The sequence below is a fragment of the Ochotona curzoniae genome, unplaced genomic scaffold (assembly GCF_017591425.1).
Source record: "Ochotona curzoniae isolate NIBS_2020 unplaced genomic scaffold, NIBS_Ocur_1.0 scaffold_4701, whole genome shotgun sequence".
NCBI classification, from domain to species: Eukaryota; Metazoa; Chordata; class Mammalia; order Lagomorpha; family Ochotonidae; genus Ochotona; species Ochotona curzoniae.
This window is the reverse complement of record NW_024467122.1, coordinates 42166789-42179108: the sequence shown is the minus strand read 5'-3', so window position 1 is coordinate 42179108 and position 12320 is coordinate 42166789. Positions and strand designations below refer to the sequence as shown.

The 12320-nt window shown below is 35.6% G+C and overlaps 1 protein-coding gene across 1 annotated transcript; it reads right to left on the bottom strand.

Annotated features, from left to right (window-relative positions):
• Positions 1-6259: 6259 nt before the first annotated feature.
• On the bottom strand, positions 6260-7231 carry LOC121148705 (olfactory receptor 4K5). The gene has a single exon (XM_040968948.1). The coding sequence runs from the start codon at positions 7229-7231 to the stop codon at positions 6260-6262; it is 972 nt and encodes a 323-aa protein (XP_040824882.1).
• Positions 7232-12320: the final 5089 nt, after the last annotated feature.

Here is a 12320-nt window from a genome sequence, read left to right as displayed (position 1 = left end):
TTTAAGTGCCAATAAAATCTACTTGGAATTTTAAATATTTGAGATTTGCCAGCCAAAAGTCAATGACAGGGCTGTTTCAGGAACCAGGATAATGCAATGTTAAGTAGCCTAACTGGAAAATGGGACTTGTAAATGAGCTGGAATAAATTGAGAAAGGAAGACTAGAAATAAAACGAGGACCTCATTAACTGTTCATGCAAAACAAAGAGGACTAAACTATTGTTCTTGTGATTGAGAGCTATAAATCTTAGCAGTCTCTTAACAGGATAAGTAAAAGAAATTTGTCATCTCATGAAAAAGGAATGCCATGATGACACCAAAGTTTCTCTGAAAATCAAGGACACTGCATTTATCTTCCTTAGCATTGATTAATCAACATTTATCTTTTGTCACATAAAGACCCATCAATTATGAATTCCTGAAAAGCAATGCAGTTTCTATCTTGTTTTTCTGATTTGTCTTTATTTTGAAACAGTTGAATTTATCAAAATCGGTGACATCTTTCAAGAAGGGCCATTTTGAAAGTATGTTATGACAATGGAATATTTCAAACACTAAATAGATTTTCACCAAGAGAGAAAAGTTAAATAGTATGTCAATTTTCTTGTAATATTGGGTTTTGTTGTTGCTTATTTGTTTATTTGTTCTCCATTTTGCTTAACAACTTGGTCCCAGCAGAAAAACACATGTACTTTTTATCCAATGGTTCAGGAAATATTTTAACTTGATCTTGTATACCCATCCAAACACACAGATACTCAGGTGTCCTATTTTTGCGTTTTGAAGGTTTCAGTGGTATTCTGAAAACTAAGTTACACAGGATTGTAAGCAGAACAACGAGACATAAACTAACCTGGGTACAAAATGCCATCCTGGGATTCTCATTTGATGTGAAATATTTAGGCCAATCCTGGCAAATTCCATCATGTGCTTCATGGACAAGGGGTAGAGGGAGGATAATAAACATTGGAATAGAGAAATATTCCCATTTCTAAAACAAAAAAAGTTCCTGAAGAGCAATGATTGTGATTTTAAAGAGATAACATTGGACACCACAAGAAGCTTCTGTTAACGTCTAATTCATTATGTAAAGCTTGTTAAACAGCATTTTTTTTTAAGAAAGCACTGTAATTTCATTGGGTATCTGAAAGCCAGAAAGATAAAGTAAGCAAAACAAAGTTCACCTATTTGGTGGTGAGGTTAATAACCCTGAAAGGTACCCACAATTTTTACATACTTTTTAGTTGATTGAACCGAGTCACAGAGAAGCTTAGGCTAGAAATTGTCCAAGTTTGCCCATCTAGTAGGTCATATGATTATAATATTTATTAGACTGACAGATGGTTTGAATGAACAACTAAAGATAAATCTCATACTATGAGTGAAGAACAATGCAATATTACTCTGCAATTGGAGGAACTTAGATTGAATCTCAATTCCTGGAATTTGCAATCAACATGTCTAGTGTGCAATAGTAACCTCACTGGGTACATGATAGCATGGAATTTTACAGGATTTATATGGTAGAGTAGGGTACAGAGGAACATCAAGAGTGAGAGCAAGAGAGGAAAATGGAGGAGCAGGAGGAAAAGCAAGGAAAGGACAAGAAAAGCATGCCTAATCATTGCTTGATAGAAGTGCTTCAAACATTTTCAAAAATCACTTCATATTTGGCAAAATTTTCTGATAATATCCAAACTAGGAATTTTTAAAATTTTGTGAAGATGGAATTCACAGAAAATTTGGATGCTTTCAGAAAATTATTTTTGTTGTCATTCACTTTTCAAAAACAAGAAAAAGGAAACAACTTGAAAATCTGTAGTGTAACTCACCATGATTTCTTAACGTAAGTAAATCAGATCAGAGACAATGTGCACCACGTTTTCTTATCATTAGTTAGAAATAGTGAATACATTTTTGCCATTTGCTATGGGCTGAGCTTGAAAGAACAGTGTATCTCTAAAACTCCTTTCACCTCAAAAATTCTAAATTCGGAGGTATTTATGTATGGAAGCAGTTGGAGCTCCTAAAAGGCACTGTGAGCTCCTTGCACTGTCACATAATTCCCCAAAGCTGCTCTCTTATAAATCATTTGCTTCCTTATTGACCTCTAAGATAGAAGTATCTTCAGATCCCAAAATAAACCATGAGATGGGACGTAATGTTATATTAACATCTATCCCTAAAATATGTCAACAAAGTGTCAAACCACAGAATGCATTACTTCTCTTATCCTTGCTTTGACTTATCATCTTTGACTCACTAGAATCCCAGGAAAACAGCCATAAAGGACACTTGGTTGATCATTGCTCTGTTCTCTGTAGCTACTCCTTCCTTCACTCAAGACAAATTTTGAAATCAATAAATATTTCTCTAACAGCTAAGTAGACTCTGTCTAGAAAACGAGAAACGGGCTTAAAAAGGCACAGATAATGATGGTAACATACTTCTCACTGTTTACCAAATTTGGATTTGCATGGTGGCTATCAGAGTCACCTCAAACCTATGCAGTGGAAAGTCACAAAGACAGAAATGGAGAACAGAAATTTGACTCTTTAGGATGGATTTTCCAACTGGACTAAGAATCAAGAATGTCCCTGCATCTCCCTATTGCTGTTTGTATCTAGAAAAACTTAACCATTATTTCTTCAGTCCAAAAATACATTGATAATTTTTGTAATACTTACACTTTTGAAAATTTCTAAGATTCATTAGTTCCTTTTTCTCCAAACATTTTGCTCCACAGTTTGCTTCTAAGTTGCCTACCTTATGCTCTGAATTTTTATAATGGAAATATTCATATGCTAGTCAGAACTTAATGCATTTTAACTTGACTTCCTGCACTAAACTTTGTAGAAGAGAGAGCTCTCAGCTTTGTCCCTGAAATGGTGAGAGGGTCTCTTCTCTGACCCTCAATCATAAAGTGACAATATCGGAGAATGGAACAATATAAAACCTTTTACACTTGCCCAGGAAACCAATCTCATTGGCTAAGCAAGAAGTCGCCCTTTAGAGATCTGAGTCAGCCTGCAATGGGAGTAATTATGCTTTACAAAATGATTTTTTTTACAAATGAGAAATAATCTATCAACTAGTGTGTACATGTGAAAAAAACAGGTCATTTGATTTAACAGACAGTATTTAGAAAATGGAGCTTCTCATTATGAGTCAAAATGGTAAAGAACGTGTGTGCCAAAGAAACCACTGAGACGCCATGAAAAAGATGAATAAACATATGATCAGGGCCACCAAAGAAGAAAGGATAGGTAAACTTATAGTGAAACGGTTCTGGCAGTAAAACTGGTGTACACATTAAGCAATAGACTAAAGAACCTCTATCAATACATGAAAGAATAAATGGAAGATCACATTTCTTGCAAGGAGTGTTTTCTCTAACTTCACAGAATAGTAACTGTTGATTCAATTCATATTTACATCTTGGACTTCATCATTCCACAGGAAGTGAAGGTAGTCCCAACAGCAGACTTCCACATGATTCTTTCATTGAACATCCCGATGTTCTCTATGGCTGAAAGGGTCCAAACAAGCAGATCATCTGACTGTGTCCTTATTGCACATAGTAACAGCAAATTCAAAAAATTGAACCTTCTTCCTTCCTTTGAAATTGTGTTTATATTAGATGATTTTGAATTCAATAAATTTGCGAAGTAATAAATATATGTGATTATATGTGTAAGCAATTTGTTTATTTGGAAGAAAGGCTGTGATAATCATGTTATCAAGAAAATTCATTGAGTCAAAAAAAATTATGAATGCTTGAGTGATTAATGTACAGATTAACTAGCATGGTTTTATTTAGCACATTAATATTCATGGTTTAACATATCTAATGGAATTTTTTGTTTTTTATTTTTTTATTTTATGATACAATTCCACAGGCTCTGGAACTTCCCTTATTCCCTTCCAAAGCTCCCTCCCCCGCCCACTGCTTTCCCCCATATTTTTACAATAGTGTAGTCCTTCATAAGCAATCATTAAGTCCATCATTCTGCTATCTAAGTGTATCCTGACATTGCGGGTATGAACAATGGCAGATGGTCCAGCATCCTATTGTCAAGATATATCCAACAGTTTCACTGGGAGTCCATCTTTGGTTTGGAAGTAGAGATACATAATGCATTGCATCTTCATATCTGGATATCATAGTCTCTATTTCACAGTTACTATACCTCCCCTTAAATGAATAGCCATAAACAAAATTAACAGAAATAAAATTTTAAAATTTACGACACCATGAAGTTAAATAACATGCTACTGAATAAGCAATATGTCGAAGAAGAAATGAAAAAAAAAAGCAAAAACCTTCCTGGAGAAAATGATGCTGCTATATAACCTATGTGTAACTAAAGAATTTAGTAAGAGAAAAAAATTATCGTATTTTTGCTTTTGTCTAAAGCAATTTTTAATTAAATGACTAGAAAAATTTTTTAAAAAGGAATTAAGTTACTAAATACTAGAAGAATAAGTTAAATGAATTAAATATTAATTAATCTCACCTGTTTTGAGGTTGACATGGATTAAACCGTATAGTTTATGCTCTTTCATTCAGGAAGAAAAATCATGTGTTCTGGCCTCATTCTATTAGCTGTTTATGAGTCTAATATGGCCTGAAGTCATGAAACACTGTTAAGATTTCATCTCACTGCCCTGAAATCTAAAACTAAAATCTAAAACTCCCCTCATTTCTACAAGTGAAATTCCAAAATTATAAGTAAATAAGATTGCAAAAATTCTGATGAATATTAACGTATACTGAAAGGTAAGTTACTATTATGCTATCTTTATTCAAAAAGAACACCTTGAGAACAGAAAAGATGAAAATCACAATAAGATCGCATCACATCACAATAAGAGCTCACATGAGGGCCCGGCAGCATGGCCTAGTGCCTAAAGTCCTCGCCTTGCATGCACCAGGATCCCATATGGGCGCTGGTTCTAATCCTGGCAGCTCCAGCTCCCTGTTTGTGGCCTGGGAAAGCAGTCGAGGACAGCCCAAAGATTTTGGACCCTGCACCCATGTGGGATCCCCAGAAGAAGTTCCTGGATCCTGGCTTCGGATCGGCATAGCATTGGCCGTTTCACTCACTTGGGGAGTGAATCATCGAATTTAAGATCTTCCTCTCTATCTCTCTTCCTCTCTGTATATCTGACTTTCCGATAAATAAATAAATCTTTAAAAAAAAAAAAGAGCTCACATGTAAATAGTCGGTGGTGGGAGAAAAGGAAAGGTCCAAGTTTTTCTTCAATATTTTGTTTAATTATGTTGGGGGTGGATTCAGGAAATACTAAATAGACTCTGGAAGGTGGGAAGGGAAACGATGAACTGCTGAGGAAATGTTTTCATCCTTGACATAATGGTGAACTTACTTTCAGGAAATGAAGAATTTCAGAAAAGCAAAGTTAAAAATTCAAATTATCTTGAATACATGTAAGGGTCTGATGACCAAGCTAGAGATGTAGCTATAAGGTCAGTTCACCAAGCGGATGTGTGCTTAACACTGATTCTTTCCTATATAGCACTTCATTTTTGGTCCAAGTTTACTACCACTCACAGCAAGACTAAAAAGCTGATGTTAACATAATTTTATTTTCCAACTTTTCCTCCTTTTTCTACAACTCATAATTTCAAAGGAGACAGAAATTATCCCAACTGGTCACAGATGCCTTATTAGATGAAACACTTGAAATGTTAGGTTCCTGAGTATTGACCATTCCAAATTTGAAAGCTTTGTTGGAGACTGGAAAACCATATGGAAGAGCTATAAATGATCTTAGAATAGGCTTTGGTAACCTAAGAATCTATACTTAGGTCAATGAATCTTAACTCAGTAATTTGGGTATCTCCCTATGCTGGAAAGTTCCTTTCATTTTCTTAGATATTATTCACCTGCACAGGATTTTTTGTATGTGCCATTAAAGAAAGTCATAAAATCATGAACTTCTTATGCCCACTAAAGAAAGGGACTCATTCATTTTCCCCTTGATATTCGTATTTTTCTGGAATTAAACTAGTGAGTACATATATACTACCCAGGTAAAAATCACATTTACTCCCACACATAGTCCACTCACACACACAGTGACTACTTTTGCTGGGATAGCTGGGAAGAGCCGTGTTAATAATCATTAAATTATACTTTCTGCATCATCTTCTTCACTACTTTCCATAATTGAGATATGCCAATAAACTGCCACGAAATTGTAGATAATTATTGGAGGAGTTTGAAAAAATTCTGACTTAATAAAAAGAATGCCTCACTACTATTGGCATTTCAGAAACTTTCTTAGGTCTCAGGTAATGGGCAACAATTCTACTCATGGCAACCTTCATATCCCTGTTCCTGAGTGTATAGATGATGGGATTTAAGATGGGTGTGAAAACAGTGTAAAATATAGCAAGCACTTTATCTATAGGATAGGTGGAAAAGGGCCACACATAGATGAAAATGCAAGGTCCGAAGAATAATATCACTACTGTGATGTGAGCGGCCAATGTAGAAAATGCTTTGGCCATTGCAGCTGAGGACTTGAACCAGACAGTGACAAGAATAACAATGTAAGAGCTCACCAACAACGAGAAAGTACTTAGGGAAAGAATCCCACTATTAATCACAATTAGTATTTCAATGTTGTAAGAGTCCAGGCAGGCAAGTTTGGTTACTCGAGGAAGGTCACAAAAAAAGCTGTCTACAACATTGGGTCCACAAAAGGGCAAGTTTACAGTAAATGACAACTGGCTTAATGTGTGCACCAAGCCCACAGCCCAGGAGATCATCACCAAGATATTGCATGTCCTTTGGCTCATGATGACCACGTAGTGTAGGGGTTTGCATATTGCAACATATCTGTCATAGGCCATGGAGACAAGCAGAACCATCTCCCCACCAGTGAAAAGATGAATGAAGAAAATTTGAGCCATGCAGCCATTGAATGATATTGTCTTGTGGTCACTTAGAAAATCTGTGATCATTTTAGGGGTAGCAAAAGAAGCCTGACAAATGTCAACCAAGGAAAGGTTTCCCAGGAGGAAGTACATAGGGGAGTGCAGCCTGGCATCAGAATTCACCGTGATGATAATGAGAAGGTTCCCCAGCACAATGACCACATATAACACAAAGAAGAAAACAAAGAAGAAAAACTGGAGTTCCTGAGAAGTGGAAAGTCCCAGCAATACAAACTCTGACACCACTGAAGAATTGACCCGATCCATGGCTGCAGGCTGCAGTCGCGCCCAGGAACAACCCAAAAGGAGAGGAGATAGGAAAGAGAACATTAGAATCATGAATTAAGTTCAGTTATGAACTTACTAAATCCCTTCCACTTCAACTGAGAGGGATTCTTAGATCCCAGATGTAATGAGTATTTGCTGAATACAAAACTTTTTGCATTTTAATTTTTATTCACATAACTTTATAGCAGGAAAAATCATATAAAATATTAAATGATGCTTAATATGATCAAACACCTTGAGTTTGGGATCATCTTTATCTGTTACGCAGTACTCAATGAGTCAATCTGAGCTGATTCCTGAATAAAAAGACAGGAGATGTGACCTTCAGCCTAGCTCAAAGATTTCGTAAGTGGCAAAACTATTTGTATGTGTTAATCTTGAGGTCATTTTTTATCATTAATTTTTATTAGTTTTTAAGTACAAGCTTCTTAACTTTCCAAGAGATAGCCTTGTCTTGATATTTCTTGAATGATACAATCACACTTACAGTTAAATTTGAAGTTAATTATTTTTTTTAATTCCACATCTTAAAAGAGGAGTAAAAATTCTTTACAGATTTAAAGTTGAAGCACAATAATTAATGACATTCTATTATCAAAACATTGTATCACAATCATATAGACAGCTAGTAAAGGTTAAGGGTATAAAAATTCTATTGGCGGTTAAAATCAGAAAAAAAAACAAACATAGTATTTAATATTTATCAGGTGCCAGCAATGTCTTGGCACTGTTTGAAGAGCTTTATAATACAATAACTCTATCTTTCCATAATGCTATGTGGTCACCTTTATTAGTTCCTTTTTAACTTAGTCAGAGATACAGAAATGATAGGTAAATTCCTTAAGGTTACACAGCTGCAAAGTCATTGTACTAGAATTAAGACTTGTGTCTTTGGTTCCAGGGATGGCTCTCTTCAATTCAGTACTCTATTATCTAATCCTATATCTGAATGATATAAAACTCAGCCATTTATAATTTGCTGCAATTGGGAAGCTTCTCAATATACAACCCTGTTTCTAATTTCCCTGCTTGGAAACGTTGATTCTTCAGCTAATTCAGGATCTTTTAAGATGAACACTATTGAATTTGAGATTAATACAACTACACAATATTTTGTGGTATTTATGACATTATTTAGCTGGTGCCCTTCACACTTTCTCCCCAGCTGTGACAACAAAAAATTTTCTCCAAAGATTATCAAATGTCCTGTGAAAGGGTGCAAAAACCATCCCCAATTGAGAACTGCTGAGTGAAGCCATGTTAGGCTCAATAGCTAATTTTGTTATACTCTTATGTGTACTCCAGGTTTCCCCTGTGATTTTTTTTTTACATTGGCTTCCTTTATTCCCATTACTGCCCCTTACAAAAGCACATTTCTATTGTGATGCTAGCCTCTGTGTTTCCAAATTTTCCTGTGCCCTCCAGACTGTCTGCATCGTCCTTTATCTCCTTACTTTATATCCTTACTCAAGTCTCTTCTTCTCCCCACTGTTCACTCTCCTATCTGAAATTGACATCAGCAGTCACTTGTGTGATGGCCTCTTGTTTTACAACGTTATTCTCACCACACTCCAGTATTCCAGAAATATTTCTGACACTTTTGTGTATGTGAGTATAAGATGATCTCTTTGGACAGCAACTCAAATTTCCTTTGGCTAGTTCAACTCTATTTTTCATTTCAACTTTTCTTCAGTACATAACTTGAAGAAAAAAAAACTGCATTTTTTTCTGAGTCTCACACTTCCATTTGTAACATCCCATCATTCCTTAATGTCAAAAAACATTAAATGTAAAATTATTAGCATATTCACCAAGCACATATAACCTGATTTTATTTATACCACCCACCCTCACTCTTTAGCCAAAACCAGACTGCTTGACAATTATCAAGCTGGTAAACACTTCCTGTTCACTTTCTCATGTCTTCCACAGATTGCATATTCCAGATGCACAGATGCATCTCCTTCCAAAGCATTCTCAGCAGTTAAACTTCTCTCCTATTACTAATGCTGCCAAAGCACACATAGTACCTCTTGCCAATGTAAGAGCTGCAGTGTGCACCGTGCATCTCATGCCTCTACCACATGGAGGGGTCCTAGAGTGCTTGCACTTCTTCTGTATCACTTGCAATATTGGTACACAGATTGCACGGAGTGGTAATTGGTATGTACTTCAAATCATACCTGTCATTCACTTTCTAGACTTGTCTTGCTATTCACAGAATCCTCCTCAGTGAATGGCCTTGAACTCTGCAAATCACAACCTACATAAAACCTATTTTTACAAAGAGTAAAGTTACGTATCTCAATACAAGGTCAAAAGCCACTAAAACTGATACAAATAATTACAAAGTGGAGTATAATCAGCAAAATTGCAGCACAGGGAAATAGCTTATCTGTTGTATTAGAAGTAAACCATACTTAGGTTACCAAGTTTAGGAAGTTATAAAAATAAATATTCAAAACTAAAATGTATGCCCATTTTTATAGAGTTAAATAAGTCCAACGTACAAAGAAAATAAATCACTATTATACTCAACTGCAACTTATGTCCTGACTTTGATTTTTAACATTTCCATGACTTGATAGTTTTACACTACAAAAAAAATATACAGCCTTTATTTACATAAATTTATTTGCTGATGTGTAAGTGTCATGATGGGCTTCTCTAAGTACAACCAGAGTTTCCTATAATCTCAGGAATACTTCACTCTCTCACATAATTTCTCCTAGCTCTTTGAAGTAAGCTCATTTAAGCATCCTCATCTTGACTCACTTTTAAAAAATTTAAAATATATTTTTTCCTACTTCTGGATACTCTCTAAAGTATAATAACAGTAACTGGAACACATAGCAGGAAATATTTTATTTTCTTTGTATATATGTCAGTCATCTCCTACCTGTTATAACGCATATCAGAGATGCACATCATCAATTCTCCAGTATTTCTATTGTAGAATTAATCTCTCCTGAATACCGGTACTTTTATATGCCCTTTTCTTTTGTCAAAAGGCAAGAAACCATGAATTTACCTAAGTGACCAGCTGAAACCTTTGCAATTTAGCAATAGATGGCTTAGGTACATCTTCCATTGGGAATTGTTAATAGTTGCTGCTAAATATTCCCAGTGGAACAAAAAAATTCCACATTATTGACAGTTATGATGAGGACCATATAAGAAAAAAAAGGCCCATTCAGTCTTTGGGCAATATATGGAATAATGCATCTTCTGTGAATTCAACACAGTGGAACCTGCTACTGCAGAGAAAATGTGCATATAATTACCTTCTTTTGTCTAAGTGAAAAAGTGCTTTGGCTTCAGATTAGTGGAACACTCTGGGTACTTGCTGTTTGTGGTGATGTGAAGGAAATAGTAATTTATTAGGACATAGAAAACACATATGGAGAACATTCTCAGTTCTCCAGTTAAGTCACTGTATTCATCATATGAATTTTTAAATCTCAACTTACTATTCCAGGAAACTATTCTTAATATTTAACACACTAAAAATAAAGAGAATTGTTTAACTAATATATTTGTACACAATATTCAATCTCTTAATATTTTGCTGTATCTCCTTTATTCTAGCCTAAATGAAGTGATATTATTGGAAGTATAGTATATAAAATCCCAAATCCATTTTCCAGAGCTAACTATAGACTGAGCTTGGTATTTAATTATTGGTATTTAATTATTGGTATTTGTTATTTTTTTAACAAATTTTTGACACAGTGGCACAGTAAGTTAAGCCTCCACCTGCAGTACCAGTGTCCCATATGGGCACTGGTTTGAGTCAAGGCTGCTCCACTTCTGATTCCCGCTTGTTGAATATGGCCTGGGAAGGCAGAATGACCCAAGCTGATTGACCCCTGTACCTACATGGGAGAGCTGTTAGGCACTCCTGGTTTGAGACTGACCCAACTCTAGCTGTTATGGCCATCTGAGGAGTGAACCAGGACATGAAGATTCTCCCTCTCTCACCTCTCTATTTAATGAAAGTAGTGAATCATTGATTCACACCACAACATGAATAAGTTTTAGTTGCATTATAGTAAGATGACTATATGAAACCAGACTACCCAAAGCTATACAGGTTGCATGATCATGTGATGATCTAGCAAAGACAAGACTATTGGGAGAAAAAGAAATCAGTGATAATCAGAGTTACTAGGAATAGGAAAGAGCTCTGGGTTAAGGATTTGTTCTGTGTGGAGCTGTGCTGGTGAACATTCTTATTTTATGTACATTCAGAGAAGTGAGTTATGTACTTTATAAAATAAATAACAGATAATCACAAAAATGCTTGCTCTTCAAAACACTGCAAAAAGTTCAAACAGGTTCTTTATAACAATACTAAGCTTCTAGGACTGTGTGAAATATTTAGGACTGTGTGAAATATTTTTATCATTTATAAAAACTGCACTAGGCCACCATAGTAGAATAGCCAGTTAAACCACTGCCTGCAGTAACAGTATCCCATATGGGTGCCAATTTGCATTCCCAGCTGCTCCACTTTCAGTCCAGCTCCCTGACAATACTCCTGAGAAAGTAACAAGAAAATGGCCCAAGTGCTTGGGCTATTGCACCCACACAACAGATTTGAAAGAAATTCCTGGCTCCTTGTTTCGACATGGCCCAGCAACAGCTCTTGCAGTCACTCAGAGAGTGAACCAGATATAAGATCTCTCTCTTTCTCTCTCTTTCCGCCTTTGTCTCTCCCACCTCCTGTAACTATGTCTTTAAAATAAATAAAATGCATGTTTAAAAATTTAAAAACTTCACTGAGTATCACAATAAAAAATGAGAAATAATTATTTCCTCATAAAATTAGATGGAAATTTTATTTTGAAGGATGCAAACTACGATGAATCATATAATGGAACATTATGCTTTATTAAATCCATAAGTTTTAAGTATTTGGAGATTGTTTATGATATCAGGAATGCTTTCCCATTTTTATAGCCCAGTGACCGCTGCTGGACAAGTGTGTGCCGCAGAGCTCAGGTGACCTCAGTTGTTGGCTGCTCGCAGTCTGGACCACAGCTTCATCACCTGCACACCTGCACCA

Coding starts and splice junctions, on each gene's coding strand:
- LOC121148705 (XM_040968948.1), bottom strand. CDS start 7,231: ATGGATCGGGTCAATTCTTCAGTGGTGTCAGAGTTTGTATTGCTGGGA.